This window comes from Portunus trituberculatus, chromosome 8, assembly GCF_017591435.1.
Source record: "Portunus trituberculatus isolate SZX2019 chromosome 8, ASM1759143v1, whole genome shotgun sequence".
Taxonomy (NCBI): domain Eukaryota; kingdom Metazoa; phylum Arthropoda; class Malacostraca; order Decapoda; family Portunidae; genus Portunus; species Portunus trituberculatus.
In genome coordinates this window covers 5,987,781-6,015,780 of record NC_059262.1, presented here as the reverse complement: position 1 = coordinate 6,015,780, position 28,000 = coordinate 5,987,781, and the positions used below count along the sequence as shown (strand labels likewise).

At 42.1% G+C, this 28,000-nt stretch overlaps 4 protein-coding genes and 1 long non-coding RNA gene across 5 annotated transcripts; 3 read left to right on the top strand and 2 right to left on the bottom strand.

Moving 5' to 3' along the window:
* Positions 1–2: 2 nt before the first annotated feature.
* Positions 3–2,707, bottom strand: LOC123499100 (V-type proton ATPase subunit e 2-like). Its single transcript, XM_045246724.1, has 4 exons — positions 2,027–2,707; positions 1,770–1,817; positions 1,518–1,605; positions 3–1,250 (listed from the first exon to the last, which is right to left on the bottom strand). Exons 1-4 carry the CDS (start codon positions 2,122–2,124, stop codon positions 1,185–1,187), a joined length of 300 nt encoding a protein of 99 aa, XP_045102659.1. The 5' UTR covers positions 2,125–2,707; the 3' UTR covers positions 3–1,184.
* On the top strand, positions 1,526–15,919 carry LOC123500038. The gene is made up of 12 exons (XM_045248664.1): positions 1,526–1,628; positions 3,069–3,279; positions 3,671–4,904; positions 5,171–5,313; positions 5,783–5,941; positions 7,195–7,325; positions 8,185–8,719; positions 8,842–9,608; positions 10,724–10,964; positions 12,589–12,701; positions 13,071–13,077; positions 13,363–15,919. The coding sequence occupies exons 3-12, from the start codon at positions 3,683–3,685 to the stop codon at positions 13,552–13,554; spliced, it is 3,510 nt and encodes a 1,169-aa protein (XP_045104599.1). The 5' UTR covers positions 1,526–1,628; positions 3,069–3,279; positions 3,671–3,682; the 3' UTR covers positions 13,555–15,919.
* On the bottom strand, positions 12,006–20,147 carry LOC123499060 (GATOR complex protein NPRL2-like). Its single transcript, XM_045246658.1, is given in 10 exon segments — positions 12,006–12,712; positions 13,350–13,446; positions 16,142–16,476; positions 16,759–16,864; positions 16,867–16,954; positions 17,271–17,459; positions 17,946–18,206; positions 18,725–19,021; positions 19,465–19,593; positions 19,986–20,147. Coding segments are annotated over 7 exon segments (1,368 nt in total). The 5' UTR covers positions 19,588–19,593; positions 19,986–20,147; the 3' UTR covers positions 12,006–12,712; positions 13,350–13,446; positions 16,142–16,172.
* On the top strand, positions 19,069–26,431 carry LOC123499105. The gene is made up of 2 exons (XR_006672882.1): positions 19,069–19,176; positions 25,674–26,431. It is a non-coding gene; the product is annotated as an uncharacterized LOC123499105 (long non-coding RNA).
* Positions 21,309–25,273, top strand: LOC123499083 (programmed cell death protein 10-like). Its single transcript, XM_045246708.1, has 5 exons — positions 21,309–21,503; positions 22,663–22,840; positions 23,287–23,419; positions 24,137–24,301; positions 25,073–25,273. The coding sequence occupies exons 1-5, from the start codon at positions 21,423–21,425 to the stop codon at positions 25,155–25,157; spliced, it is 642 nt and encodes a 213-aa protein (XP_045102643.1). The 5' UTR covers positions 21,309–21,422; the 3' UTR covers positions 25,158–25,273.
* Positions 26,432–28,000: the final 1,569 nt, after the last annotated feature.

Here is a 28,000-nt window from a genome sequence, read left to right as displayed (position 1 = left end):
AATTGCAATCATGTATTTCTTTTATTATCAAAACAATCCTTGATAAAAATTTTACAGCAAAGAGCTTCAAATGATATTAAAACTACACAAAACTCGAATAGACAGCAGTGCATTAACATTAGATAAACAAAAGTACATCTGCTACATAGAGAAAAGATCATTACACACACAGCTGTTTCTCAAGTTATATTCAAAACGACATACGAGCAACTAGAGATGATAATGTTTCATACACAGATAAGATAATGACATTGCTGTTTCTTACATTTAAAACACATACAATAAACAAAATATTCACTCAACTTTTTAAATCACCCATTGTACATTTGCAGTCAGAAGGCGAGTAACTTCAGCACTTCTCTCTTCCAATTCATCATCGACTGACCCATTGACACTAGAAAACCTGACTTCTGATACCTTCTTGGCCAAGCACGGGCCTTAACCTCTTCAGTACCATGCCACGTTTTCATATTCATTCTGCTTATTATTTGATGATTTTACACAACTTCATAAACTTATCAAGGAATTAAAGTAGTGAAGACTGGCCATTAATCTTCTGACCTCCATACACCCTTCGTAATGTCAATAAAATCATCTAATCATACACAAAACATGAGGTAAAAATGCATCCCAGTACTGAAGAGGTTAAAGAATCCCACTTGGTCCACGGCAGGAGTGCAAGGCAGTCTTCTATAGTAAAACCTCACTGTCGTTCCCCTTTACTTCAGATATAGATTGAGTCAGACACTGTTAAGACTAAGACTGTTCAGAGGAGGTAGTGGTGACAGGCAAGGGTTATATACAAGCTGAGAATCCCTTATCCTGATTCCTTGGAGCAAAACGTATTCAGGATATCGCCCCACAGACACTCACACCTGAATGAGTTTAATATTTCAACCTGAATTATTAATATACAAGATTATAAATACAACTACTGCTACTGTTACTAGTCATCTTCATTCTCCTCATATTTCTACACTACCACTATTTTGTTTCATTCCTTATCAGATCTATCAACTTTCTATCTTCCTCATCCTCCTCCTGCTACACCAGCCACCACTTCACACCTTATCTTCAGTCAGATCAACACTTCATCTTCCATCTCCACCTCCACCTCAACTTGTACGTGCTAGGCTGGTGGAAGAGCCCTACTTCTGCAGTGTGGGGCTAGGTAGCGTCTAGTGCTAGGTGAGTGGAGACTCTAGTAGTGAGTCTAGTTTCTCACTCACATTCAGCACCAAGTTGTGATCCTGCAAACACAGACAGACAGGTCAGGATGTGAGATTGTGTTCTGAAGAGTTGTAATATGTGTGTGCTTCCTAGCTTGTCTGGCTGTCTCTCAAATGTAAGTCAGTAGGATAAATACATAATACCAGATGATAATGCTCTATGCTAAAAAACACACAGAATAAAACAGTGACGACAGAGTATAAAACGACTTGACATTGCAGGCCTGACTCAATCCAATGGGGATACAAGCAGAAGACAATCTGTGGAGAAAACTGACGCCTACTCACCCAGAGGTACTGTAAGGCGATGACAGTGGTGTTGACCAACTGTGGCCCTATGAGGGGATTCATCTGATGCATGTACGCCAGCAGCCAGCTGTAGGGAAGCACAGCGAGGGGGTCAGTAATGAGAGAGAGAGAGAGAGAGAGAGAGAGAGAGAGAGAGAGAGAGAGAGAGAGAGAGAGAGAGATCACTTCACTCTTGCTAATAATCACACAATAGCAGTAAAGGATAGTGAATAAGAGCAGCGGGTGACTTACAAGAGCCAGCAGGAGGCGGCCGTGATGACCAGCACCACTTGAATCACCCTGCAACACAAATACACCAGTCAGCACACAACACAGCGGACTAAAATGCTCCTAGTACTTCAATATCATCCACATTTGCTCAACACATAACAAAACAAAACATGAAAAGGTTCCCAGACCATCCTGCGGCACTCCACCGTCGAAGGCCAGGAGAAACATAATGATCCTGCACTCCCAAATTCAGATTCCGGGATATTTGTTACACTTACCCTCTGTTGGGGCCCTTAGCTACAATGAAGGGCAGCACCACGCCAACCACCCCGAAAAAAGCAGTCATCACAGACACAGGCACCGCGTCCGCCCCCATGGTGATCAGCTGATTGTCTCCCGCTCCCTGCTCAGCTGTTAGCACATTCTTCAACCCCTGTCCTGCCCCTTGTATTCCCTGCGTTAGCTTTGCGGTGGTGACAGGGGTGGTGTGACAGATAGCACATATTGCGGTGAAGGGATACAATAACAAGTCTGATTAACTTGCGATAAGATTGCGTGATGTTAATAAAAGCGTTTCCATCTGAGCGGTGGGTTAGGTAAAGTTAGGTTGAGCTCCATATTGATTCAGCTCATTATTTCATTGCGTACACCATTTCTCGATAAAACATCGTATCCTTAATAACAATCCTGCGATGTTGACGGAATAAAGTAGTAAAAGAAAAGTATAGCATGAGCGTGTTAGCACTGAGAGACGGGACAAGTGTAGGGAGCCAAACACCTGCTGGGTATTGAGATTTGCTAATTTTCGAGGTATTTTGAAGCCCCATGCAGTGTATGTTAAGGCCTGCTATAGTATCCTTGTGCTACTTGAAATTTAACAGTGTCTCATACTCTTGACAGCAACAAGCCCTCCCTAGTCACAACCGGAGCACGTTCACCTATCGGCCGGCTGGCGGGCCATGGCCTTGTCGCCTCTCGCGTACTTAAAAAGTTTCCGTCTGTGCGTCACTATATTCTTTCATTTACGCTTGAACTCGTTTCTAGAATGGCCTATGGTGCTGATATCCCAGTCAGTCAAAATAAGCACAATCATCAATTGTCTATATGAGCGTGTAGAACACATCATCAGTAGTATTATAAATGTAATAATTATCGAATACTTGAAACTTCTGAGTTGGTAGAATACCTACATGTTTGTTCATGCACGGTACCGCATAGATTTATTTATTCATTGGTCATTCAACATTCAACTATCAATTTATTATTCATTATTCATTATCAATGTGTGTATGTCATTTTTTCATTTATTTATTTATCTAGGGACGCGTCACGCCGAGTGTGTACCGTTGGTGAGGTGCACTGTGGACATCTGGCCCGGGGACGGACGGGGACAGGGAGTCTGGGAGGAGTGCCTGTTGATGCGGGACTGTGGCAGGCGTTCAAACTTCAAACTAATTAATCGTGTGAATTGTTGTCGTGATGGGGCTGCGGGGACTGCTGGCGGGCACCCTAACACACCCTCTACTCTGAGGTACCACGGGGGTGCAGGTGTGTGGTGTGTGGGGCTGCGGGGGGTGTTGTGTAATGTTATGTCGCTGTGGTAAATATTGGTGAAAAATTGGGCACTCTTAAAATTGTCACTATTCTTTTTCGTAGTTCATCATTCTTGCGATCTCCCTTTTTATATATTTGGTGTGACAAGGAAGAGTTTTTCCGGGAGTGCCGTGTTGTAAATACTAATAGCAAGGTTGTAGGAATGGTGAATACTGAATATTGAGTTGTGTAATCCTTGCATGAGGGAGGTGGACAGACTTGGGTGTTGTCACAGGCAAGGCAGGGCAGAGTAGGGCAAGGTAGGACAGTGAGAGAAGTGAAGGACTGAGAACACTGGGTAACCTTACTTAATGAGACCACTCTTCCAGGCCACTGACACAATGAAGAGGAACAAGGGCCCCACCATCTTCGGCTCACCCCCTGAAGGCTGGGGAGAGCAGCCCCTCAAGCCATTCTCCTTCCTCCTTCCCCCAGGGAACCGCAGTTCCTTCAGGGTGGTCCCAGACACCCCCACCAACACCCCCAAGTCCCTGGCAGACAGTCCTGGGGTGACCATGGTGCTGGAGACCCCTGAGGCCCTGATGGGGGAGTCAAGGGTGGTGGACAATCCTTCAGGTGGTCCTGAGGACGACGTGGACCACACCAGCAGTGCCCTGGGGGTGGTGAAGCTGCGGCGGCGGAACATGATGTCCTTCCTGGAGTCTGATTTCTCACACAAGGAGGACGTGAGCTCGGGACTCTCAGACAATGATGCGGCGGGCAGCAGTGCCACACCCAAGCAGCAGTGGCTGTGGTCCAGGGTGGTGCCAGCCCTGGGGACTCCTCAGAGCAGCCGCCGGCGCAAGTCCACCATGGCCAACATCATTGTGCCATCAGACCTGAATGATGAGGACTTCCTGGCCACCAAGCTGAGCCACATCCAGCAGGAGGAGAAGAGTGCCAGGGCCAGGCGACGATCCAGTGCCTGCAGCACACCACGGCACCACGGTCCGGCCAACTCCACCCCAGAGGCGACCAAGAGGGACCCACAGCTGGCACCCACGAACACCAGGGCCAGGCCGAGCAGGACGTCTGGCCTGGGGACGTCACGGAGGTCTGAGGTGATGGACAGGGAGACTAGAGGACGTACCACCACCACCACCACCACTTCAGCGGAAAACTGCAACGCCACGATTCTGTTCAATGATGAAGATTTACAGTTAACCCCAGTGCACTGTAGAGGACAGCCAAAGATAGGACCTGATAGACACACCACCACCACCACCCCCAACACCACTCCTTCACGACCAGGCACCTCAGAGGACACAGAAGTTACAGAGGACACTTTGAGGCGCCTACAAACACGCAAGAGTCCTCTCCTGCAGCTGAGGAAATTCAGCACAGTGGCGACACAGAAGATGGTGGAGGAACTGAAGAACACGCCACAGAGGACTAGGAGAGGAGAGGGGCTGGCGGAGAGGCTGGGAGGGGCTGAGTGTCATCCCCTGGTCCTTCACTCAACGCCACAGAGAAAAGACAGGGCTGGTTCAACTGATTCTTCTGGTTCTGGTGGTGGTGCTAGCCTGCCGTCACCTGCGAAGGACCCCAGTTGTGTTCTGAAGGGTGCGTTGTTGTTGTTGTTGTTTTTGTTTTTGTTTTGCCTCGGTTGTTTATATTTGTTTAGTTTTTCATATTTTTTTCAGTTTTTTTTTTTGTGGTAATTGCGTTTTTGTCTTTTCATGTCTATTTATTTGTTTGTTTTTAATTGACTTGCTTTAATTTGCCTAAATTCCAAACCTAACCTAACCTAACTTAATTCACCCTCTTAATCCATCCAAGTCCACATATCCACATACCACTCTCTTTCTCTCTCTCTCTCTCCCTGGCAGGTGTGGTGGCGTATGTGGAGGTGCGTGTGGATGGGGAGAACAGATCGGCTGTCATCAAGGAGCAGTTGGGGGCTTTGGGGGCTAAGGTGGAGACACGGCTCACTCAAAACACCACCCATGTTATATTTAGGGATGGGTCAAAGGTGTGTGTGTGTGTGTGTGTTCTCAGTTTTCTGGTTGTATTATTGAATTGTTTGTGTATTGAAAGGACGTTTTTAATTTATTTTGTAAGATTGAGGTTGTTTATTTATTACAAAGGTGTCTAAGAGTGTGTGTGTGTGTGTTAGTGTGAGTGAGTGTGTCTGTTGCATCTTCTCTTATTTTTTGTGTCTTGCTTGTTAAGTGTCTTCTGTGCTTCTGTCTGGCAAATATGTTGAATGTACTGTTGTTTTTTCCCATAAATATTGGACTGTTCCTTGGCTCATTTTTACAAATCACAGTAAGGTGACTTTTTTTTGACATTTCCATACTCTTTCTCATCTTACAAATCACCACCTAACCTAACCTAACCTAACTTAATCTCATGTAACCTCAATTAAACTCACCTCACCTAATCTAATGTAACCTCACCTCACCTCACCTCACCTAACCTAACCTAACCCAACCCCCCAGGCAGCGTTCCTCCGAGCCAGGGACCGTGGGCTGCACATCCTGTCTACGCTATGGGTGGAGGCGTGCAGGGTGTCACTCAGCCGGGCTCCGGAGACCAACTATCCAAGTACCTCCATGGAAACTTACTCGTCGGACATCCATATCCCTAAGAAGTTCAAGGTTAGTGGTGGTGGTGATGGTGGTGGTTGTCATGTACTATTTTTTTCATCTTGGTGGTGCTGGTGTTGTTATTATTTATTTGTTTATTTAGTTCTGGGTTAGTGGTGGTGGTGGTGGTGGTGGTGGTGGTGGTGGTGGTGGTGGTTGTCATGTACCATATTTTCATCTTGGTGGTGGTGTTATTAATGTTTATTTATTTTATTTTCACATATATTTTTTTCCTTAAGGTTAGTGGTGGTGGTGGTGGTGATGTAATATTGTGTTTGCCTTGTACTTTGATTTATCTTTGTAGTAGTAGTAGTAGTAGCAGTAGTAATAGTAGTAGTAGTAGTAGTAGTAGCAGAAGTAGTCATATTCAATTATTCTTTTATTTATTTAATTTTTCATCTTATTATTTTAGTGGTTGGTCAATTTATAGCCCCATCTTGCTGCTGAAACACACGATCATCACTATATATAAACTAAGGCACTAAGTATTATCATTATTGTAAAAAAAAGACAGTTTAACAGAGTATCTTCCCTCACACACACACACACACACACACACACACACACACACACACGCAGAGGTCAATGCATGTGAAGGATATCGAGGAAGGACCTGAAGTTAGTGGAGGCAAGAATTCGACGACGTAACAAGAAAAAGACTACTGCTGCTGCTACCACATCCCCCACTGACCCCATCCCCCCAGGGTACTGCACGCCGCGCCACAGACGTCCCAGGGAGGTGAGGCAGTGACGGGCTGGGAGGGAGTACTCAGGATGGGGTGTATAGAAACAGACTCTCTTTTATTTTCATTTTTTTGTCTTTTTCTTTGTTTTATCTTTTTTCTTCCAGTTCTTTCTTTTTTATTTTATTGAGGGAGAAAGTAATGTTTGTCTTTGTATCTCTTTGTCTTCTTTTCTTCCCATTCTTTCATTTATCAAGGAAGAAAGTAATGTTTGTCTCTTTTTTTATTTTCTTCTTTTTCTTTGTCATCTTTTTTTTTCTTCCTGTTCTTTCATTTACCAAAGAGAAAAGTTGTGATGTCTTTTCCAGTCCTCTCTTTCTCTTCCCATTCTCTCATCCACTAAATAGAAAAGCAATGAGAGAGAGAGAGAGACCTTTCATTCCCTCACAGCAACGATAGAGAAAGAGAAGGAGAGAGAGAGAAAGAGAGACACATTTCGTTCCCTCACCCCATTTCTTAATTTTTCGTTCCTCTCCACACCCTTCCATCTCTCCCCTCACTCTTCCCTCATTCCCTCCCCAGGATGTCAACTCCCCTCTGTACAGCATCAGACACCTCCTCTCCCCTCACTTGAAGGAGAGCTCTGTGTCGTGTGAGGAAGAGGAAGATGAGGATGGCATTTGCACCCCGCTGGCCAAGAGACTCTTTAAAAAGTAAGAATGAAAGTTTTTTTTATATTTCTTATTACTTTGTTCCTATGCAAGAGTGGAAGCTGGCGTAGGGTAACAAAAAATTATAAAAAAAGGCCTACTTGATTGCCAGTTCCCTTAAAGATAGTGAGAGTAGAACAGGTAGTACAGATAACTCTCAATTTACTCGATAGATGCGTTCCAAGAGGCATCGCGTATTTCAAAATTCGTGGTGTTATTAATGTTTATCTATTTTCTTTTCGCATGTAATTTTTCCTGAGGGTTAGTGGTGGTGGTGGTGGTGATGTAATATTGTGTTTGTCTCGTATGTATGTATGTCTTGTATGTCTGTAATTCTCATAAGAAACAATAGATAATAGGGGGGATGTGGGATGTGGTCCAAACCGTGTATAAGCAAACCGATCGCGCAGATTTAATTAATTATAATATTTTTTTGGTCGTATTAACAAAAACGCGTAAATTAAACACGCATAAATCAAGAGTTACCTGTACTGGGCTTTGTTTTTCCCAAGGCACTCAAGGTATCAGGATTGTAGTGTGTGCAGGTTAGGGAAGGTTGGGAACAGTCTAATGCTCATGTTCAGAAATGTCTTCTCTCACTATGACAATTTTCCAAGGCCACAGAGACAACTAGCTGGGTTTTCAGGACAGTTTTTCCTTTTATTAAACTAGAAATCTTGCCAGACTATCACCAGAACCATAAAATACCCTTAAAAACATGAGCTAAGAGTGTGTGTGTGTGTGTGTGTGTAGTGGCTTGTCTGGGCTGGCCTGTGTGTGGCTGGCAAAACACAAACCAATTCAATGTCTGTAATCACACTTTTTTATTCTCCTGCTGTCATCAAACATTTCCCTTCCTCAGGTTAATGTCCCGTCAGGAGGGCGGCCGGGGGAAGGGGACTAGCCAGGAGTCTGTGGCGGAGGACAGTGCATTGGGGAGTGGAGGAGGAGAGGCACGTGGGGCAGGGAGCACCTCGGACAACCAGAGTGAACCCCAGGAGAGCTTAAAGTTACGCCTGGAGGACAGTGACTCATTCTCCAGGCGGACCAGCTCGGAGGTGGTGAGTGAGGGTGACATGTCGTTGCCCCGGAGACTCAGCTTGGAAGGTGATTCACTGCCTAGGCGACTCACGGAGGCACCCGATGAGTCAGCCGCAGTGGGGAGGTCTGGAATGAGTCACGGCGAGTCAGTACAGTCACTACCGGTACGACTCTGTAGAAATTCATCGGAAGTGAGTCAGGATGAGTTTGCTTTGCCCAGAAGGTTTGCCACCAGTTGTACAGTGAGTGAGGGGCAAGGTGGGGCCATGGAGAGCAGTGGTGGAGGTAGTGGTGGTGGTGGTGGTGGATTAGCAGACTCAGACAGTAGTGGAGGTGTGGTGGAGGCTCCAGTTGTGGTTAGGAGGCGGCAGTCAATGAGGCTGAGAGCGAGGGTGCCAGAGAGTGAAGGATTTAGTGAGAGCGAGGGCTGGACGACAGAACGAAACAAGAAAAACAAGAAAAACTGTAGCAACACTGAGCAGAGCCTTGCATCCTTACCAATGGAAAACAACACACACAGAAAGACAAACGGTACCAAAACAAACCTTATCGACGAAACCAGAGGCAAGAACAAGATGAGACAAACCACACCATTAGAAACCACACCAGAATACCACAAAAGACCACCACCACCACCACCACCAACACCAAGAGGGCCTTAGAGGAAGACAATGACATACCAGCATCACAAATACCCTTCACTAACACACAGAGGACTCGTCGCCGCCTGATGGACCTGGAGGAAGAGATAACACCCACGCAGGACCTCATCACCCCTGCTACACCTACAAACAAACGTACAGGGCCCTACCATCACCTCCTGCACCCCCAAGCCAGTAAAACAAAGAGGAAACGCTTAAGCCGTGAACTGTTTGCCAAGAAATGCATTGATGTTCTAACTAGCACCACTACAGTCCCTAGTACATCAGAAACTGGTGCTACTGGTGCTACTACAAGGCCTACTGGGGGCAGTAGTACAAATGGCAGTAGCTCAAGCACGTCAGATGCAAAGGAACACAAAGGAAGCTCTGGCGACGACAGTGTGTTTGGTGAAGCGCGTATTGTCATGCTGCCGCGCTCTCGTCGTTCCACAGAGGAGTTCAAGATGGTGGCCGGCCGTCCCAAGCCCCGAGGGAGTGTCAGGGGCAGCCGTGGGAGGAGGAGTTGCCCCCCAGGCCGGTTCTCTTCTTCTTCCGCCTCTGGTTCCTCTGCTTCTTCCATGTGTCTCACTAGTCTTCACTCAAGGTGAGGCTGTGTTGTACTGTGGGGCTCCTGTGTGGGACTTGCCAGGGAGGGGAGAGAGAGAGAGAGAGAGAGAGAGAGAGAGTAGCTATTGAGTAAGACACACATACACTTACATGCACACACACAATGAAATAGAAAGAGAGAGAGAGTATGGAGTAAGACATGCACACATATGCACACACACACTTACATGTATGCACACATAACGAAATAAAGAGAGAGAGAGAGAGAGAAAGAGAAAGATGGACAAGGAGACACGCATTAAGGAACAGATAGAGAGAGAGAGATACACAAGGACTGAGAGAGAGAGAGAGAGAGAGATGGAGAATTAACACAGCCATACATTGTTTTCTTCCTTCCAATTGTTTTCAGACATACTTTGATCCGGACACAGGCTAATTTAGACCTAAGATTGAGTTACCAATTAATTTAAGGAGACAGAATCATTTGTAGGACACAATTAACATTAGAATTATCACTTTTCAATGTTTTCTCTTTATATTTCTCAACGCAGAATCATTTGTGAGACATAATATACCTAAGAATTATGATTTTTCACTGTTTTTTTCAGTTATTTGTGGAATATTTGTGTAGGTAATAAAACTATCTCTAAATGTCCTTGTTCTCGCTTTCATTCTATTTATAACCTTACTACCATGACTAACGCTATTAACCTCTTCAGTACCAGGATGCGTTTTCATATCTATTTTGCTTACTACTTGATTTTCTACAGCTTCAGAAACATAGGTGTAGATTAAAATAGTGAGGATTCTGGCCATTAATCTTCTGACCTCCATAGACCCTTCCTAATGTCAATAAAATGGTCTAATCATAACCAAATCTCAAGGTAGAAATGCATCCCAGTACATTACCATTACTGTTGACATTCACACAAACACCCAAACCATCCACGTAGAGAGAGAAGAAATTAACCATCCACAAACAATAAAAAGAGAAAGAGAGACAAAGAGAGACCATCCACCCACCCAACCTCCACATACTAATATCCAAACCATCCACATCAAGAGAGAAAAAAAATGCACCATCCACAAAAGAGAGAGAGAGAGAGTAACCATCCACCCTTCCATCCACTCATCCACTAAACTATCCACCAGCGACAAGAGAACCGTACTTCCAATCATACGTAAACTGCGAGGCTATCACGTGGTAGAGAACGTGGACCAGCGAACCTCCCATGTGGTGTGCGGGGAGCCACGGCGAACCCTTAACCTGCTGCTGGGCATTGCGAGAGGCTGCTGGGTGCTCGATGTCTCCTGGGTGTACCGCTCCTTGGAGGCCAACACCTGGGCGCCTGAGGAACCCTTTGAGCTGGCGTCCTTTGCTCCCGGTGCTAAGGTGAGGTTCTGCGTGCTTCACTGTACCATTTAGCTATGTTCTTAAGGTCTTGGCTTCACTGTAATGTCTTATTCTTGTATCTATATTTAATTTTCTTCCTTTTAATCCCTTAAGTACAGTGACGCATTTCCATATCCATTCTGTTTGGTGACTTTATACAGCTTCACAAACTTACATGTGGGATTAAAATAGTGAAGACTGTGGCCATTAATCTTCTGACCTCCATAGACCCTTCCTAATGTCAATAAAATGGTCTGATCGTACACAAATCTCAAGGTAGAAATGTGCCCCAGTACTGAAGGGATTAAATTCATGTCTTTGTCTGTAAAGCCAAATTGAGGTGCTGGGAGTTTAGTTCTACTATTTGGCCATGTTGTCAGTATCTTGACTACACTGTAAGGTCTTGTTTTGTTATCTATATTTGCTTTTTTACCTTTTTAAATTCACTTCTTTGTCCCTGGAGTCAAATTGAGGTGCTGGGGACTGGTTACTCTACTGGGGCCTTCACTGTACCACTTAGCAATGTTCTCAGTGTCTTGGGTTCACTATAAGGTATTGTTCTCTTATGTGTATGTGCTTTTTTCCTTTTTAAATTCACATCTTTGTCCCTGGAGTCAAATTGAGGTGCTGGGTCTTGCTTCTGTTATTTGGCCATGTTTTCAGTGTCTTGGTTTCACTGTAAGGTATTGTTCTCTTATATGTATTTGATTGTTTTTCTTTTTAATTTCATGTCTTTGTTCGTGGAGCCAAATTGAGGTGCTTGGGGCTTCATAGTACTATTTGACCATGTTCTCAATGCCTTGGCTATCTTCTCCCTTCTTTTTTTTAGCTTTTCTCCAACATTCTCTCAAATTTTTAAGCCTGTCTCTGTCTCTACAACAACGAGTGTGTGTCTGTCTCCACAACAATAATGAGTGTCTCTGTCCCCACAACAACAATGAGTGTCTCTGTCCCCACAACAATAGTGAGTGTGTCTGTCCCCACAACAATGAGTGTGATGGATAGATAAACGCTTCACAGAGGTTAGGAAAAGTATGTGTGTGTGACTAGAACTGTTTTATATATATTCATAGAAAATTATAATCATGTTAAGTTTACATAGAAAAATATATTTGCTATGATAATTCCTGTCATTCATTGTGGAAGTTGTAGTTGAGCAAGACACAGACATTTATAGGAAGCTTGAGTAATGATAAACAGCAACACAGCAACAGTAAGCTTGAGTAATGATAAACAGCAACACAGTAACAGTAAGCTTGAGTAATGATAAACAGCAACACAGCAACAGTAAGCTTGAGTAATGATCACAGCAACACAGCAACATGATTGAAGAAAAGAAAAACAAAACTCAACTGACCTTAACCTAACCTCACCTCACCACCCCTTGAAAAAAAAAAAATAATAAAATAAAATAAAATAAAAAGAAAGAAAACGATGGATGGAACTAAACTGAACCTAACATTAACCTAACCTTGAAAAAAAAAAAAAATAAATAAATAAAATAAAGTAAATCAAACTAACCCTAACCTAACCTAACCTCACCACTCCTTTAAAAAAATAAATAAATAAATAAACAAAAAAAAGACCAAATTAAACTGAACCTAACCTAACTTAACCCAAACAGGCATGTCGGCAGAAACGTGAGGCCCAGGGCAGCTCATACCAGCACACCCTGTTCTCCAAGGTCGGGGGTGTGTGTGTATTGGATGGCAGCTCACCCCACCAGCCCAACTCAAGGTAAGGACAGTCTGAGGAAGAGTGAAGCTAATGTTAGGTTAGGTAAGGTTTGAAAAAAAATAAATAAATAAATAAAAAAAAAAAAAGCTTAGGTAAGGTAGAGTAAGGTTAAGTTAGGTTAGGTTAGGTTAGGTTGAGTTGGGTTAGGTTAGGTTAGGTTGGGTTGGGTTGGGTTGGGTTGAGGAAAAGGAGGGTGAGGAAAAAAAAAGGAGGAGAACGAGGATGAAAAAAAAAAGGAAGAGGAGGATAAGAAATAATAAAGAAGAAGGTTGAGGAAAACAAGAGGAGGAGGAGGAGGAAAATAAAGAGAAGGGTGAGGAAAACAAGAGGAGGAGAAGAAAAAGAAATTAAGGAAAACAATAGGAGAAGAATAAAGGTGAGGAAAAAAAAGAGGAGGAGAAAGAGAAGAGTATGATGGAATTTAGAACAGCAGGAGAAAGAGGAAGAATAAAGAGACAAGAAAGAGCATAAAGAAGAGAAACAGAAGGACAAGGTAGAAACTAGAAATTAACAACATTAAATACTAACCAAAACATTTCAACATTCCTTTCACAACTCATTCACAACACAGACACACCACACCACCACCTTTCCACAACACCCTCACAACACCACAAACCTAATATTCAACACCACAATTAACCGCACCTTTTCACCACAGGAACTTTTGGAGTTGTGTGGTGCGACTGTGGTGTCCAGCGTGCGTAATGCCAGGGTGGTGGTGGGCGGTGGTGACAGCAACACTCTGGGTAGAAAGAGACGCATTCAGGTAACCCATGTGTCTGAAAAGTGGGTTCTAGATTCCATACAGCATTACAAACTCCATCCTTTACAAGACTATATACTGAGCTAACATTAGGAAGGTCTGTAATGTTGTGCCTCAGTGTTTTGTTTGTATGTGTGTGTTTTTGTATATGAAAATTGGGGTTCTCGATTCCATACAGCATTACAAACTCCATCCATTACAAGACTATTTAATGAGCTAACACAAATTTCTGTAATGTTGTGCCTTAGTGTTGTGTGTGTTGTGTTTAGATCTTCATGTTTTAGTGTCGGACAATTGGGGTTTTGATTCCATACAGCATTACAAACTCCATTACAAGACAGCATACTGAGGTAACACTAAGGTCCATAATATTGTGCCTCAGTGTTTACATATTTATATTTTTTACTGTCTGAAAATTGGGGTTTTTGATTCCATACAGCACTACAAACTCCATTACAAGACTGTATACTTAGGTACCACAAAGGGCTGTAATGTTCTGCCTCAGTATTTATGTTTCACTGTTATCTCAGGCATATTTTTGAGTGTATAGTTGAAGGTACACGATATCTTAGTCATCTCTCACTATGTTATGTTCAGGTCACAAGAGCCGGGACTGTGATTTCACTGTGACCTCTCTTCTCTTCAGTGTTGCCAGAAAGATAGTAATGTTTATCTTATTCATGGCTGTCTTGATTTGAATTTCTACATAATATCTTTAGTCATTCATTAAGTTTTGTTTTGTTCAGGTTAGACTGTGTGTGTGTGTGTGTGTGTGTGTGTGTGTGTGTGTGTGTGTGTGTGTGTGTGTGTGTGTGTGTGTGTGTTAAAACTTGAGTGTTCTAGGATTTAGTTTGTGTGTGTGTGTGTTTGTGTGTACATGAGTGTGTGTACAAGAGGTTATTCAGTATTAAATGGTGACTTTTTTGGGTGTATTTGGTGTAGAGGGTGTGTGATCCCTCTAGAAGCATTCAGGGTGTTGGCTAAAGAGAGTCTGATTTCTTTTGTACTCTTGGTGTTTGGAATGTTTGTCTTGGTAAGTTTTTATAGCATTGATAAAAGCTGTTATATTCCTCAAGGTAATTTAAGTGGTTGGTTGTCTGTTTAAAGCCATTTTTCTATAACTGATAAAACACACACATTTTTTTATAGAATATTGAAAAAAAATTGTTATATTTTTTCTATAACTGATAAAACAGACATTTTTTTATAATATTGATAAAAAATGTTATATTTCTCAAGGTAATTTAAGTGGTTGGCTGTCTGTTCAATGCCATGTTTTCTATGACCCATAAAACAGACATTTTTTTTTAATAATATTGATAAAAATTGTTATATTTCTCAAGGTAATTTAAGTGGATGGCTGTCTGTTCAAAGCCATTTTTCTATAACCCATAAAACAGACATATTTTTCTACTCATAATTTAAAAGATTGTTTGACTGTATTTTTCTCATTATCGATAAATTGACACATTTTTTCTACACTGACTCAAAAATGGCCCTCCACTCCAAGCCATTGTTATGACTGACAAACTGACATTTTTTCCTGGACTAATTGAAAAGGTTAAGTCATTTTTAATTGTGTTCTGTGTTCCGTGTGTTGCCAGTCACTGAGTTAGCCGGGACACAAGCCATGGAGGGATTGTGTTCTGTTTGTGTTTATAGAATTGCTCATTTGTTTAGGTGACTTGAAATATGTTGTGTTCTTTATTTTGTATCATGTCTTCTCATCCTCCTGCTTTCATGTCAATTTGTCTTGACATTGCACAGTTTGTTTCTCTCTTTCTCATTTGTTTTTGTGACTTGAAAATGTTGTTCTTTCTATTTTTATTATGTCTCCTCCTCCTCCTCCTTCTTCTTCTCCTTTTCCTTCTTCTTTTTCATGATAATTTTGTCTTGACATTGCACAGTTTGTTTCTTTCTTTCTCATTTGTTTTTGTGACTTGAAAATATTCTTCTTTCTATTTGTATTATGTCTCCTCCTCCTCCTCTTCTTCTTCTTCTTCTTCTTCTTCTTCTTCTTTTTTTTCATGATAATTTTGTCTTGACACTGCACAGTTTCTTTCTTTCTCATTTGTTTTTGTGACTTGAAAATGTTGTTCTATTTTTATTATGTCTCCTCCTCCTCCTCCTTTCATCTTAATTCTGTCTTAACACTGTACAGTTTCTTCTTCATTGGGGTAACTTGAAAATATTGTGTTCTTTCTATTTTTATTATGTCTTACTACTCCTCCTCCTCCTCCTCCAATCATCTTAATTCTGTCTTAACACTGTACAGTTTCTTTCTCTCTCATTTGTTTGGATTGACTTGAAAATGTGTTCTATTTTTATGTCTTACTCCTCCTCCTCCTGTTTTTCATGATAATTTTGTCAATAACTCTGTACAGCTTCTATTTGTCACTGCACACTGATGAATGTTAACAGCGGCTATAAAACAAAGAAGAAATCAGCTCAACTTTGCTTAATTTACCTCTCATGTTCTGATGGAATTTGCAGCAGCCTGGCCAGAGTAGAGGCTTCAAACAATGTGTCTATATATCACAGTGCATAGGAACTAGGAATGTCTTAACACACAAGTCTTTCCCTCCCTTCTCTCTCCCTTGATCCATAACTTAAACTTCCCTCCTCCCTCCCTTCCCTCCCTCCCACAAACCCCACAGCCTCCCACAGCCTTTACCTTCCCCAGCACAGCCACAGGAGTCCACAGATCACTTCCACAGCACTCTAATGTTAGGATCTCTCTCTACAATGTCACTCATCTCCTTGAAAGTCAGTCCGAGCCGGCAGCAGATCTCGTCAAAGTTATGTTGTCCGCTGCAGAGTGCGTGGATGGCGTTGTGCTTGCTAGGGGTGTGGTGTGGGTCCTCTGGGGGCACAAGGAGGGGGTACTGGTGCAAACGGCGGATCAGCTTGTTTGTGAGGCCGAATTGTACCAGTCTGCGTTCATCGATGTTTAGCACTTGAGGGTTGAAGCGAATGCACAGTCCTCGCACGGTGACCCCATACGTCATGCTGTGATGGTGAGAGTGAGAGTGAGAGAGAGAGAGAGAGAGAGAGAGAGAGAGAGAGAGAGAGGGTTAGTGGAAGGAAAAATAAGAGAAAGGAAAAAGAAAGAAAATAAGAAAAGAAAGACAAAGAGAAAAAAGAAAAGGAAAGAAGAAAAGCAAGGAGAAAAAGAAAGAGAGAGAAGGGAAAGAAAAAGAAAAAGAGAAAAAAGTGAAGAGAAAATGAGAAAAGAAAAACTAAAGAAAGGAAAAAGAAAATAGGCCACAAACGAAACAAAGCTCTACCAACCTGCAGTAAATCTCAAGTATCTGGCAAAGCTGCGGTCTCGAGGCACAGTGCTTGCTAACCGTTCTCCGACACTCCTCCTGCAGCTCGGGGTCCTCGTAAAGGCGCGGATGCCAGAAGTCACCACATAGACATTGGAGTACTGGAAGATCGGCAGCAGACGCACTTGTTCGTAGTAAAGAAGGTTCTCGACACAGGCCTGAAATGGGGTACAGTTTGGTTAGGTCAGGATGGGTTTGAAACACTCGTAAAAACCCCACTAGTCATCTCTGTGGCTCTGGAAAATAGTCGTGGTGAGAGAGCAGAGTATTTTTAAGATAAGTTTTACAGATCTAAAGAAAGAGAGACAAGATTTCCACATCATGAACTGGAGAAACACTCTTGGAAACCCCTCTAGTCATCTCTGTGGCCTTGGAAAATAGTCGTGGTGAGAACAAAGCATTTCTGAATACCCTACACCACACACACACAAAAAAAGGAAAGAGGAAAAGAAAAGAAGAAAAACCACAACAAACCTTCACTAAATTATTATCAACATCCGCCGCAGCAGCAATCTTGGCCACATGAGAGAAGCCATCAATGTAGGGAAGAATCTGCTGTGTGGTCAGGTCCCAGTGGTCCCCTCGACTGTACACCCTCTCGGAAATAAGGACTGGAACGTGGTGGTCCTCTATCTGCAGGGGGTCGGGCCACAGCCTCACCACCTGCGGAAGACCAGGGGATGTTAGATGTGTTGTGGTGTGGTGTTGTGGTGTTGTGAGGGGTTTTGTGGTGGTGTGGTGTGGTGTGGGGGTGGGTGTTACATGTGGTGTTGAGAGGAGTGTGGTGTGGTATGGTGTAGGGCTTTTGTGTTGGTGATGGAGTATAGTGTGGTGTGGTGAGGTGTGGTGTGGTATTGTGTGGTACTAGTATTTTGCACTTGGGTGGTGTGGTGATGAGAGAGCATGGTAGTGGTGTGGTGGTGTGAAATCATGTTGGTGTTGTTTATTGTGTGGTGAGGAAGACTCGTGGTGTGATGAGAAATGGTGTATGTGTGTGTGTGTGTTCTATGGTGCTAGTGTTCTTTGCTGTGTGGTGTGGTGTGGTGTTGAGAGATGTGGAATAGAATTGGTGTTGTGTGGTGTAGTAACCCATCAATAAACCAACTAGACATAACACACACAAACACACACACCACACAACACCACAACCTTGAGATGCAGGACAGAGGTGGTGGTGCTATCAGATGACCTCCTGCGACTCTTAGCTTCCGACACTGAGGACTTCCTGTAACCTCTATAGGACGCCTCGGAAGGACGCTGGTCGCTGTACAGACTGAGGCGTCGCTGTGGTGGTGTGGTGCCATCTGTGGTGTTGTGCCGCATCAGTTGGCTGGGTCGACGCTCCCCCTCCCCACCTCCCAGTGTTATGGTGACGGTACAGTGGCCACTCTTGTTTAGGTCCATGAGTACCTGCAGATGTGATGAGGTTAGGTTAGGTTAGGTTGGGCTGGGTTAAGTTGGATTTTAAAGACTATTTGTGTGAGATGGTGAATATAATGGTCACACACACACACACACACACACACACACACACACACACACACACACACACATTCAATCATTCATTCCTTTCTCTGGTGAACTCTGGAACTCCCTGCCTGCTTCTGTATTTCCAACTTCCAATGACTTGACTTCATTTAAGAGGGAGGTTTCAAGACATTTATCCCTTTCTTTTGGCTAACTCTTGAACCTGTAAGGGACTAGCAAATAAGTGGACCTGTTTTTTTAATCTTTTTTACCCTCAGCCAGTTTTTCCTTACATAAAACACACACACACACACACACACACACTATAAACTGCTTAAAACACCCTTAAACATTCTTAGATCCTTAAAAATTACTCTTAAATACTCTTAAACACCCTTAAAACTTCTCTTACATCACACACACACACACACACACACACACACACACACACACAAACACACCTGTCTCAGTAGAGCAGGAATACGCGCACGACCACTCGCAGACGACAAAAACCCGTCCTCCAGCTCAAGATTCTCCAGATATTCCGACAACTTTTTGACAGCCGGCTCGTAGTGCACAGTGCGGGCTGAGGACTCACACACAAAGGCCAGGTTGAAGATGAGAGCATTGCGTTTGTAGCTGGGACTTCGTATTTCATTGGGGTAGCCTGTGATCTTGACTCCCAGCACGTTCACTGTCACGATTCGCTTTAAGACTTGTGGTTTGGGAATGATGAACACTGACACACCATCAAATATCTGGCGAGAGAGAGAGAGAGAGAGAGAGAGAGAGAGAGAGAGAGAGAGAGAGAGAGAGTGTGTAGTTGTCTAGAGAAATTAAAAGTGTGTTTACTTAGAGAAATTTGAGGTGCGTTTTTGTCTAGAGAGAGAGAGAGAGAGAGAGAGAGAGAGATGTGTGGCTTGTCTAGATAGAGAAATTAAAACTATATTTCCTTAGAGATAGAAATTAAAATATGTGGGTAAAGAAATTGCAAAATAAGCTACACAGACCACAGTACTCCATTAAATATTGAAGGAGGAAGAGAGGAACCACACACCACCACACACCACACCACACCACACACCACCAACACACACCACCACACAGCACACACCATCACACACCATAACACACCACCACACACCACACACACCAACACACACAGTACAAGACTTCACACCACACACACACACGCACACACCTCCTTGCTAATACATCCTTCTGGGTGTTGGTGCATAATCTTTGGCCCAGCTATGTGGTGGAACTCAGCCAGAAAAATGCCTCGAATGGGCCCTTCTTTTCCATATTCCTCTGACATCTGCATGGCGACCTGAGAGAGAGAGAGAGAGAGAGAGAGAGAGAGAGAGAGAGAGAGAGAGATTAAAGCTATTGTATAATCTGTGTTTCTTGACTAATATTGATACTTTTAAACCAGAAATAGTTATGCAGGTTTAGGTTAGGTTAGGTTAGGTTACATGAAAATAAATATATAAATAAATATGTTCAGTTAAGTTGAATCACATTAGGTTTAGATTAGGTAAATAAATAAATAAATAAATAAGGTTTAGTTAGGTTCAATTACATTATGATTATTTCCTGTTAAGTTAGTGTTAGGATTAGGTTAGGTTAGGTTAAGTTTGTTTTGGTTTAGTTAGTCGAAGATAATAAAATAAAAGTCCACATGGTATATTTAAAAAATAAATAAATAAAAAAATGCTTTACTTCAATGTCTCAGGATACAAGCGGACATGTTTGCCATAGGAAGGAAGGACTTCTTATAAATCTTCACCTTACTTTCCTAACTATGTATGCCACTTAACTCGCCAAACACTACCTCACTGCCACTACTGCTACTGCTACTACTACTACTACTGCTGTTATTACTACTATATATACTACTCTTGTTACTACTACTATTACTTCTACTACTACTACTATTGCTACTACTACTACTACTACTATATTACTACAACTACTACCACTACTACTACTACTACTACTTCTACAACTACTATAACTACTACTATTATTACTACTACTACTATATTACTACTGCTACAACTAATATTACTACTACTACTAGAACTACCACTACTACAACAACTATTACTACTACAACAACAACTACAACTACTACTACTACTATTTTTATCACAAGCAGGATACGATTACATAGATAAGCTCAAGTTATTTCCCTTAATATGAGTAATAACGCTGTCTTTCGCAACAAACAACCCTCAGATAGGCAGCCCAGACTTCAATTAACCTACTCACATCCTCTCTTACCTTAGAAATTAATTAAACAAGCTGTAAAGTTAAAAATTCTAGAGTTCACTAATATTCCAATAAGATTTGTTTACATTTCTGCCTCTCTCACTCTCTCTTGCTCAATTTCCTATGCCACTCTTATCTATTATCTATTTTATCTATTCTTATATATGCATTCTATCGTATTATCTTTATTCATTTTATTTTCATATTTATTTTTATTCTAATGCGTAGTAAATCAGTATTATGCTCAGTTTCCTCTGCCTCGCCCTCTCCCTTCCTTATCTTCTTATAAATCTCATCACATATTTCCCAAAAGTCAAGGAGGTGTTTCTTAATGCTTCGTTTTTAGTGCAAGGTGGAGCAAACCAGTCTCACTTTCACTCTTAATGGGATTAGAGAGAGAGAGAGAGAGAGAGAGAGAGGAGAGAGGAATGGCTGAATAAAGAACCGTACGTGAATCAAGACATTAGGAAAAAAACATATTTAAGCCATAAATACAGAATAAAATGCGTATAAAAGAAATAAAGATATAAATGTAGTACTAATAACACAACAAACACTGCCAAAACAAGACAAAACCACCACGATAAGAAAACACTAGATAAGACTTAACAAACCACAAATACCACCAAACACAACAAAAACTACACAAAAAGTCAAGAAAACAACACAAAAAATATACCAAACACAAAACACACCCTTAAAACAACACAAAAATAACAAAAAACACCCAAAACAACACAACCGTCCCTGATCCGAGACAAAGCAAGCGGCAGGAACTAAGACTGTTTACTTCAGGTGTGGCAGAGACAGCTGAGGTTTCCCGTCCACCATTTTTCGCCTGCATTTAACGACTCCCGGGCCTGAGGTGGGGCTGCTGCTGTGATAATGACCATGGGAGACCACGCACCTAACGCACCCGTGGCCTCGCTCGTCTATCCGGTGCTTATTCGCCCTATATTGGGACAGGTACGGCAGTGGACCGCTTTACCTGGGCAGACGGAGGAGAGAGGGGGGTTCATATTTATTTAATTTTATTTCCTTATTTATTTTGTCTCTGTTTTTATTTTGTGATGTGTGTTTTTTTTCAGGGTTTTTAGTGTTTTGTTGGTGTGTGTGTTTGTTGAGTAGGTGTTTGTTAAGGAAAATTGTGACGTTTTTTTTGTTATTTATCTACGTGTGTGTGTGTGTGTGTGTGTAGAGAGAGAGAGAGAGAGGGAATGGAAGTGAAAAAGAGAGAGAGAGAGAGATTGTCTCGTATTTTTCTCTATTTTTTTATTCATTTTCTTATTTTCCTCATCATTCTTGTTATTTTCACTTATCGTTTCTTATTTACTTATTTACAGACCCCAAACACACCTTATCTTATCCCAAACACACTCTTACATACTCCCAAAACACTCTTATCACATCCCAAACACACTAAAACTCACTCAACACACTCCAACACACACTATCACATCTCAAACACACTAAAACTCATTCCAACACACTCTATCACATCCCAAACACACTTTATCACATCCCAAACACTCTAATATACCCCAACACACTCCATCATATCCCAGACACACCCCAGACTCACTCCAACACACTCTATCATATCCCAAATGCACTCTAATATACCCCAACACACTCTATTACATCCCAAACACACCCTAACTCACCTAGCCTCACTCCAACACACCCCTGACACACACAAAACCCCTACACACATTCTAACACACCCAACACCCAACAAATTAATTTTACTTTAAACAGACAGACAGAGAGAGAGAGAGAGAGAGAGAACACAGGACATAATATTTACTTTTAGAAAACATAAGATTTACATAACCTTACTTTATCATGCTATACACAGAGAGAGAGAGAGAGAGAGAGAGAGAGAGAGAGAGAGAGAGAGAGAGCATAACCTAGAGAACACAGCATTTCAAAGTTACTCTTCCCTTTATTTCACAGATACAGAGAGAGAGAGAGAGAGAGAGAGAGGGACAGAGAAAAACACACATACAACATAACATTCACCTTACTCTAGAAATCACAACATTCTAATCTTACCCTTCCCTTTACGTAACAGATTGAGAGAGAGAGAGAGAGAGCAAGCCTTACCCTTCCCTTCCCATAACAGATTGAGAGAGAGAATGTAGCATCGAGCCAGACCCTCCGCGCTGCCCTGAGTCGAGTGGAGGCAGCCTACCCTGGCTTCACCTATGAGCTGGTGATGGGGCTGGTTCGCAAGGCTGACCTCTCCGTTAATATGAATGAGTCGGTTCTGAGGCTCCAGGGCTCCGTCAATGAGGCCGATTGTGAGTTTGTTTATTGGTTTAGGGTGCTGTGGGGTTAGTCTGGGTTCCTCTAGGGTGTTGTGGGTGTATTTGGTTGGTTTAGAGTTGTTTGGGTGTTTTGTTGTGCTACTACTACTACTACTACTACTACTACTACTACTACTACTACTACTACTACTACTACTACTACTACTACTACTACTACTACTACTACTACTACTACTATTACTACTCCTATTTTCACTACTACTACTACTACTACTACTACTACTACTACTACTACTACTACTACTACTACTACTACTACTACTACTACTACTACTACTACTACTACTACTACTACTACTACTACTACCTTTCCTATTTTCACTCTTCCAACTCTTCCTCCTCCACCACCACCACCACCACCACTACTACAACATTTTCTTTCCCTACCACCACCACCACCACCACCACCACCACCACAGCCAGCGACTACCGGGTGACACGCACTGAGGACGCTTTCCAGGAGCTGAACCGGAAGAGTGCCAACCTGAAGCGTATCCTCTCTCGCATTCCGGACGAGATTACCGACCGCAAGACCTTCCTGGAGACTATCAAGTACGTACCTCAATAGAATCTTTTATCATTAACCTTTCTATTTCACTTCATTTGTGTCTATTTTACTCTATGGCATCTTTTTTTGTCATTTCTCTTTCATTATTTTTTATTTTATTCTGTGGTGGATCGTATTAATTCTCTCCTATTGGTTTGTGTGTCCAGTTATCAATGCATAGGTGGGATTTTCAACCATCTACAGAGCAGCATTATTTGTATTTACACTGTTACCATATATTTGCTGTGTATTTTAAGCCTTCACAGTGTTGTATGTTGTGTATTTGTCTTCACTGTTGATATATTCTTGATATTTGAGGCATTGCAGTGTAGTGCAGTGTATGTGTCCTCTCTAGTGCAGTCTTGTACACACCCAGACACACTCTAACATATCCAAACACACCACAAGCAAACTAACATACTCCACAATATCCCTAACACACTTTAACACACTCTAACACGCCCTAAATGCATTAATGCACTCTTAACACACTTCAGTACATCTCTACACACCCAGACACACACTAACATACCCAAACACACCTCAAGCAAACCAACACACTCTAATGCACCCTAACACACCCCAAAGGAATTAATGCACTCCTAACACACTTCAGCACATCCTTAGACACCCCAGACACACACTAACACACCCTAATACCATGCAATGCTGGGTTTTCACAAGAATACATAGGGTAAACGAGGTATTCTGTCCTTCACCAGGGAGATAGCAAGCGCCATTAAGAAGCTTTTGGACGCAGTGACAGAAGTATCCCAGTTCATCCCAGGCATGCAAGGAAAACAAGCCCTGGAGCATCGCAAGAGGGATTTTGTGAAGCATAGCAAGAAATTTAGCAACACACTCAAGGAATACTTCAAAGAGGGCCAGTGAGTGTTTTGGAATGTGTTTGGGTGTGGTAGAGAGTCTTTGAGTGTGTTTGGGTGTGTTACTGTGTGTGTTTGTAGTGTTTGGGTGTGGTAGAGTGTGTGTGGGGTGTGTTTGGGTGTGTTAGTGTGTGTGTTTGTAGTGTTAGAGAGTGTTTGTGTATGGTAGAGTGTGTGTGGGGGGTGTTTGGGTGTGTTAGAGTGTGTTTGGGTGTTGTATGGTTGTGTTACAGTGTGTTTGGGTGAGTTAGAGTATGTTTGAGTGTGGTAGAGTGTGTGTGGGATGTGTTTGAGTGTGTTTGGGTGAGTTAGAGAGTCTTTGAGTGTGTTTGGGTATCATGTTGGTGTGTTGAAGTGTGGTAGTGTGTGTGTTTGTAGTGTTGAAGTGTGTTTGGGTGAGTTAGAGTGTGTTTGAGTGTGTTTGGGTATTGTGTGAGTGTGTTTGAGTGAATTTGGGTGCTGTGTGTGTGTGTCGGAGTGTGTTTGGGTGTGTTAGAGTGTGTGTTTGTAATGTTGTAATGTGTTAGGATGTGTGTAGGGGATGTTTGGGTGTGTTGGTTATGTATTAGAGTGTTTGAGTGTTGTCTATTAGAGTGTGTTGGTGTCTTAGAGTGTGTTTACTTACCTTAGAATGTGCGTTTGTGATATTATACCACTGCAGTGTGTTAGCGTGTTAGCGTGTGTGTGGTGGGAGGGTGTATTGGGTGTTGTTTGGGTGTGTTAGAGTGTTCCATACCTAACCTAACTTGACCCACTCTGTCTTTGTGTTTCCAGGGCTAATGCAGTGTTTGTGAGTGCCACCTTCCTTATCCACCAGACCAACCTTATCATGCTCACAGTGAAGGACAAGTGTGAGTGAAGGAGCTGCCCACACACCGCCAGAGAGAGAGAGAGAGGGGGGTGGTACAAGTGAGAGAGTATGTGAGGAGAGCAAGAGTGTAAATGTGAGTGAGAGAGAGAGAGTGTGTGTGTGTGTGTGAGAATGAGTGAGAATGTGTGTGTGTGTGTGTGTGTGTGTAACAGAGGGGAAGAGTGAGTGTTTGAGTGTTAGTGAGAGAGAGAGAGAGAGAGAGAGAGAGAGTTTTAATTTCAGATTTGTTGTCGATTTTATTTAATTTTTCTTTTATCTTTCCATTTCTTCTTATATTTTCTTCTCTTTCCTTGCATTTCCTCTGTTCTCTCTCTCTCTCTCTCTCTCTCTCTCTCTCTCTCTCTCTCTCTCTCTCTCTCTCTCTCTCTCTCTCTCTCTCTCTCTCTCTCTCTCTCTCTCTCTCTCTCTCTCTCTCTCTCTCTCTTGGTAATGACTTCACATACATATAAATCTGTGTGTGTGTGTGTGTGTGTGTCTGTGTGTGGTAATGATGTAAACAGATAGAGAGAGAGAGAGAGAGAGAGAGAGAGACTGACTTAATTTACAGTAGATACACCCTTTTTGATTCCTTAACCTTGTTGATGTTGGGCAAGACAAATGATTCATGATATACTAATAGACAAACAGTAGAGGAAGAAGAAGAAGAGGAGGAGGAGGAGGAGGAGAAGGAGGTGGTGGTGGTAGAATTAAGAAGAAAAAAAAGACATGTAAGAATTGTTTTGCCTCCATAATAATTTTTCTGTGTGTTTACAATTTTAATCAGTATTTGTGAGTGTAGGGAGAAACTTGAAAATTAATTAAAAAAAAAATTAAGAAATAATAATATTCTTACAAGTAAAAAGTAAAAAAAAGGAGAAATAATGAAGATATATACATTACATATACATATATAAATAATAGAACTATATATATACTCTATACATAATGCGTAGGTATACATCACAGCTATACATGTACAAGGAAGGCTGGCTGGTTGGCATATGTGTATTCTGGGTGTATTACAGTCTGCTGGCTAGGGATAGATAGATTACGGCCATGTGTGTGAGTGTGTGTGTGTGTATGTGTCCAAGCTTACACTGTTACCAAGTACCTGTACGTATATGTGTGTGTGTGTGTGTGTGTGTGTATGTCTCACTCCTACTCTGTGATAATGAACTTACTAATCATTCCTCTGTGTGTGTGTGTGTGTGTGTGTCCGTATGGCCGTGGGGGTCCATCTGAGCTTTGTAAAAATAGGTCAACTGAATAAATCAATAAGTTCCTATCAGTTCATTTCCTCTGCATCCTCTACAAGGGATCAGGAACACCCCCACCTCCTCCTGCCCTACTTGTCCCATAATCCTTTGCCTTCATGTCATGGATGTGTTCATGGGCCACAGAGACGGTCAGCCAGGTTGTCATGGGTTTGTGTGTCTGTTTTCATTTAATATTTTGTCACATTATTGCTGGAGTCATGAAAACCTTAGCTATTTCTATTAGGTCCTTTATAACCTATCTCTATAACTACTAACACCACCTTTGGAAACTCCTCTAGCTCGTTACTCAGGGTTTTATCAAGAAAATTCCTGTTATTTGTACTAATCTCTATCAAACATTTCAATCATTGAAGCCCTGACAACATTTATATGATTGAAATGTAACTATAGTAATTAAAACGCCCTACTTCCATTTCACCAGCTTACCAGTACCTACTAGTATTATGAGAACACTCCTTGAAATTGCAATGATGGTACAAGGTTTTATTGCTTCATAAATATTTTCCTTGATAAGTAGGATAAAATATTAGAGTTTGCCCTTTAAATAACAAAGGTTGACGGTCTCAAATTTCGCGCGGAAAACAACAAAAAGAAGAGCAACAAATAAAATCGAAGAATATTTTTTCTATTGGCATGGAAAGGGTATAAAAATATCAGCTTTATTTTTAGAATAACACAAAAGCAAAAGGAGTTCCTGGAAACAGAGCAAATGAAGTCATTATATGCATGGTTGTCTGCATGGCAAAAAACTTAAGACTTGTAAAAAAAAATTGCCGTATGGTTTTCAAGCAATGTATTGATGGAATCACATCACTCACTGCTGGGAACATAAGTGTGTATAACTATCAACCCACGATGATGCATATTTAAGACGCAGGGGGTTTATTAAATGGTAAATGGGGAGCCTGATGAGTGTTGCTAAGCTACAGAAGTCTTCCCGCGCAATCTACCCCCACAAGAAACCGCCCAATCCTGACAACACCGCCCAATGCTTCCCACCACCACCAACACTGCCACGGGACCACAATTTATCCCCTTCTGAACCTAATTATGACTGATCCTCCATACCAACCATCAGCAGAAATGTTAAATAAATGCACCGGCTTGGCAAGACTGCGTAACATGTAGAAAATAGAGAAATCCGGCAAGGCGCGATTAGGAAAGGCAGATATGAGATTATTTTCCAGTGACAGCCAAAAACACGCGACTGGGGAGGAAAATAAATTAAACCAGCGTATCAAAACCAAGATATGCTTTGATGAGAACGTAAAAGAAAATATATGCCTCTTCTCTATTAAATAACCCAGAGAACCATTAAATATTGAAATTACAAATAATACATGGAATAAAGTAAATGTGACGAGAATAGCCAATGATGAGAGAGAAGGAAAAGAGAAGTAGAAGAGATAACAGCAATGACAAGAGGAGCTTTCTAATTCAGTCATAAGAAAATACCAGAAGATGAGAATGAGAGGCTAAAAACACCAAAATCGACTAAATAAACAGCGAGTCATGAATAAACAGCCCAAAACAGAGACAGACGAGAGAGAAAAGGAAAGATAAAGACAGAAACAT

Bases quoted from the DNA above. Each gene is read 5' to 3' on its own strand.
- LOC123500038 (XM_045248664.1), top strand. From the start codon at position 3,683: ATGAAGAGGAACAAGGGCCCCACCATCTTCGGCTCACCCCCTGAAGGC. The intron at 4,905-5,170 runs GTGCGTTGTTGT...TCTCCCTGGCAG, and splicing joins CCCCAGTTGTGTTCTGAAGG to GTGTGGTGGCGTATGTGGAG. The intron at 5,942-7,194 runs GTTAGTGGTGGT...TTCCCTCCCCAG, and splicing joins ATATCCCTAAGAAGTTCAAG to GATGTCAACTCCCCTCTGTA.
- LOC123499100 (XM_045246724.1), bottom strand. From the start codon at position 2,124: ATGGGGGCGGACGCGGTGCCTGTGTCTGTGATGACTGCTTTTTTCGGG. The intron at 1,606-1,769 runs GTAAGTCACCCG...GCTTCCCTACAG, and splicing joins GCCGCCTCCTGCTGGCTCTT to CTGGCTGCTGGCGTACATGC. The intron at 1,251-1,517 runs GTGAGTAGGCGT...CTGTGTTTGCAG, and splicing joins TCGCCTTACAGTACCTCTGG to GATCACAACTTGGTGCTGAA.
- LOC123499083 (XM_045246708.1), top strand. From the start codon at position 21,423: ATGACCATGGGAGACCACGCACCTAACGCACCCGTGGCCTCGCTCGTC. The intron at 22,841-23,286 runs GTGAGTTTGTTT...CCACCACCACAG, and splicing joins CTCCGTCAATGAGGCCGATT to CCAGCGACTACCGGGTGACA. The intron at 24,302-25,072 runs GTGAGTGTTTTG...TTGTGTTTCCAG, and splicing joins GAATACTTCAAAGAGGGCCA to GGCTAATGCAGTGTTTGTGA.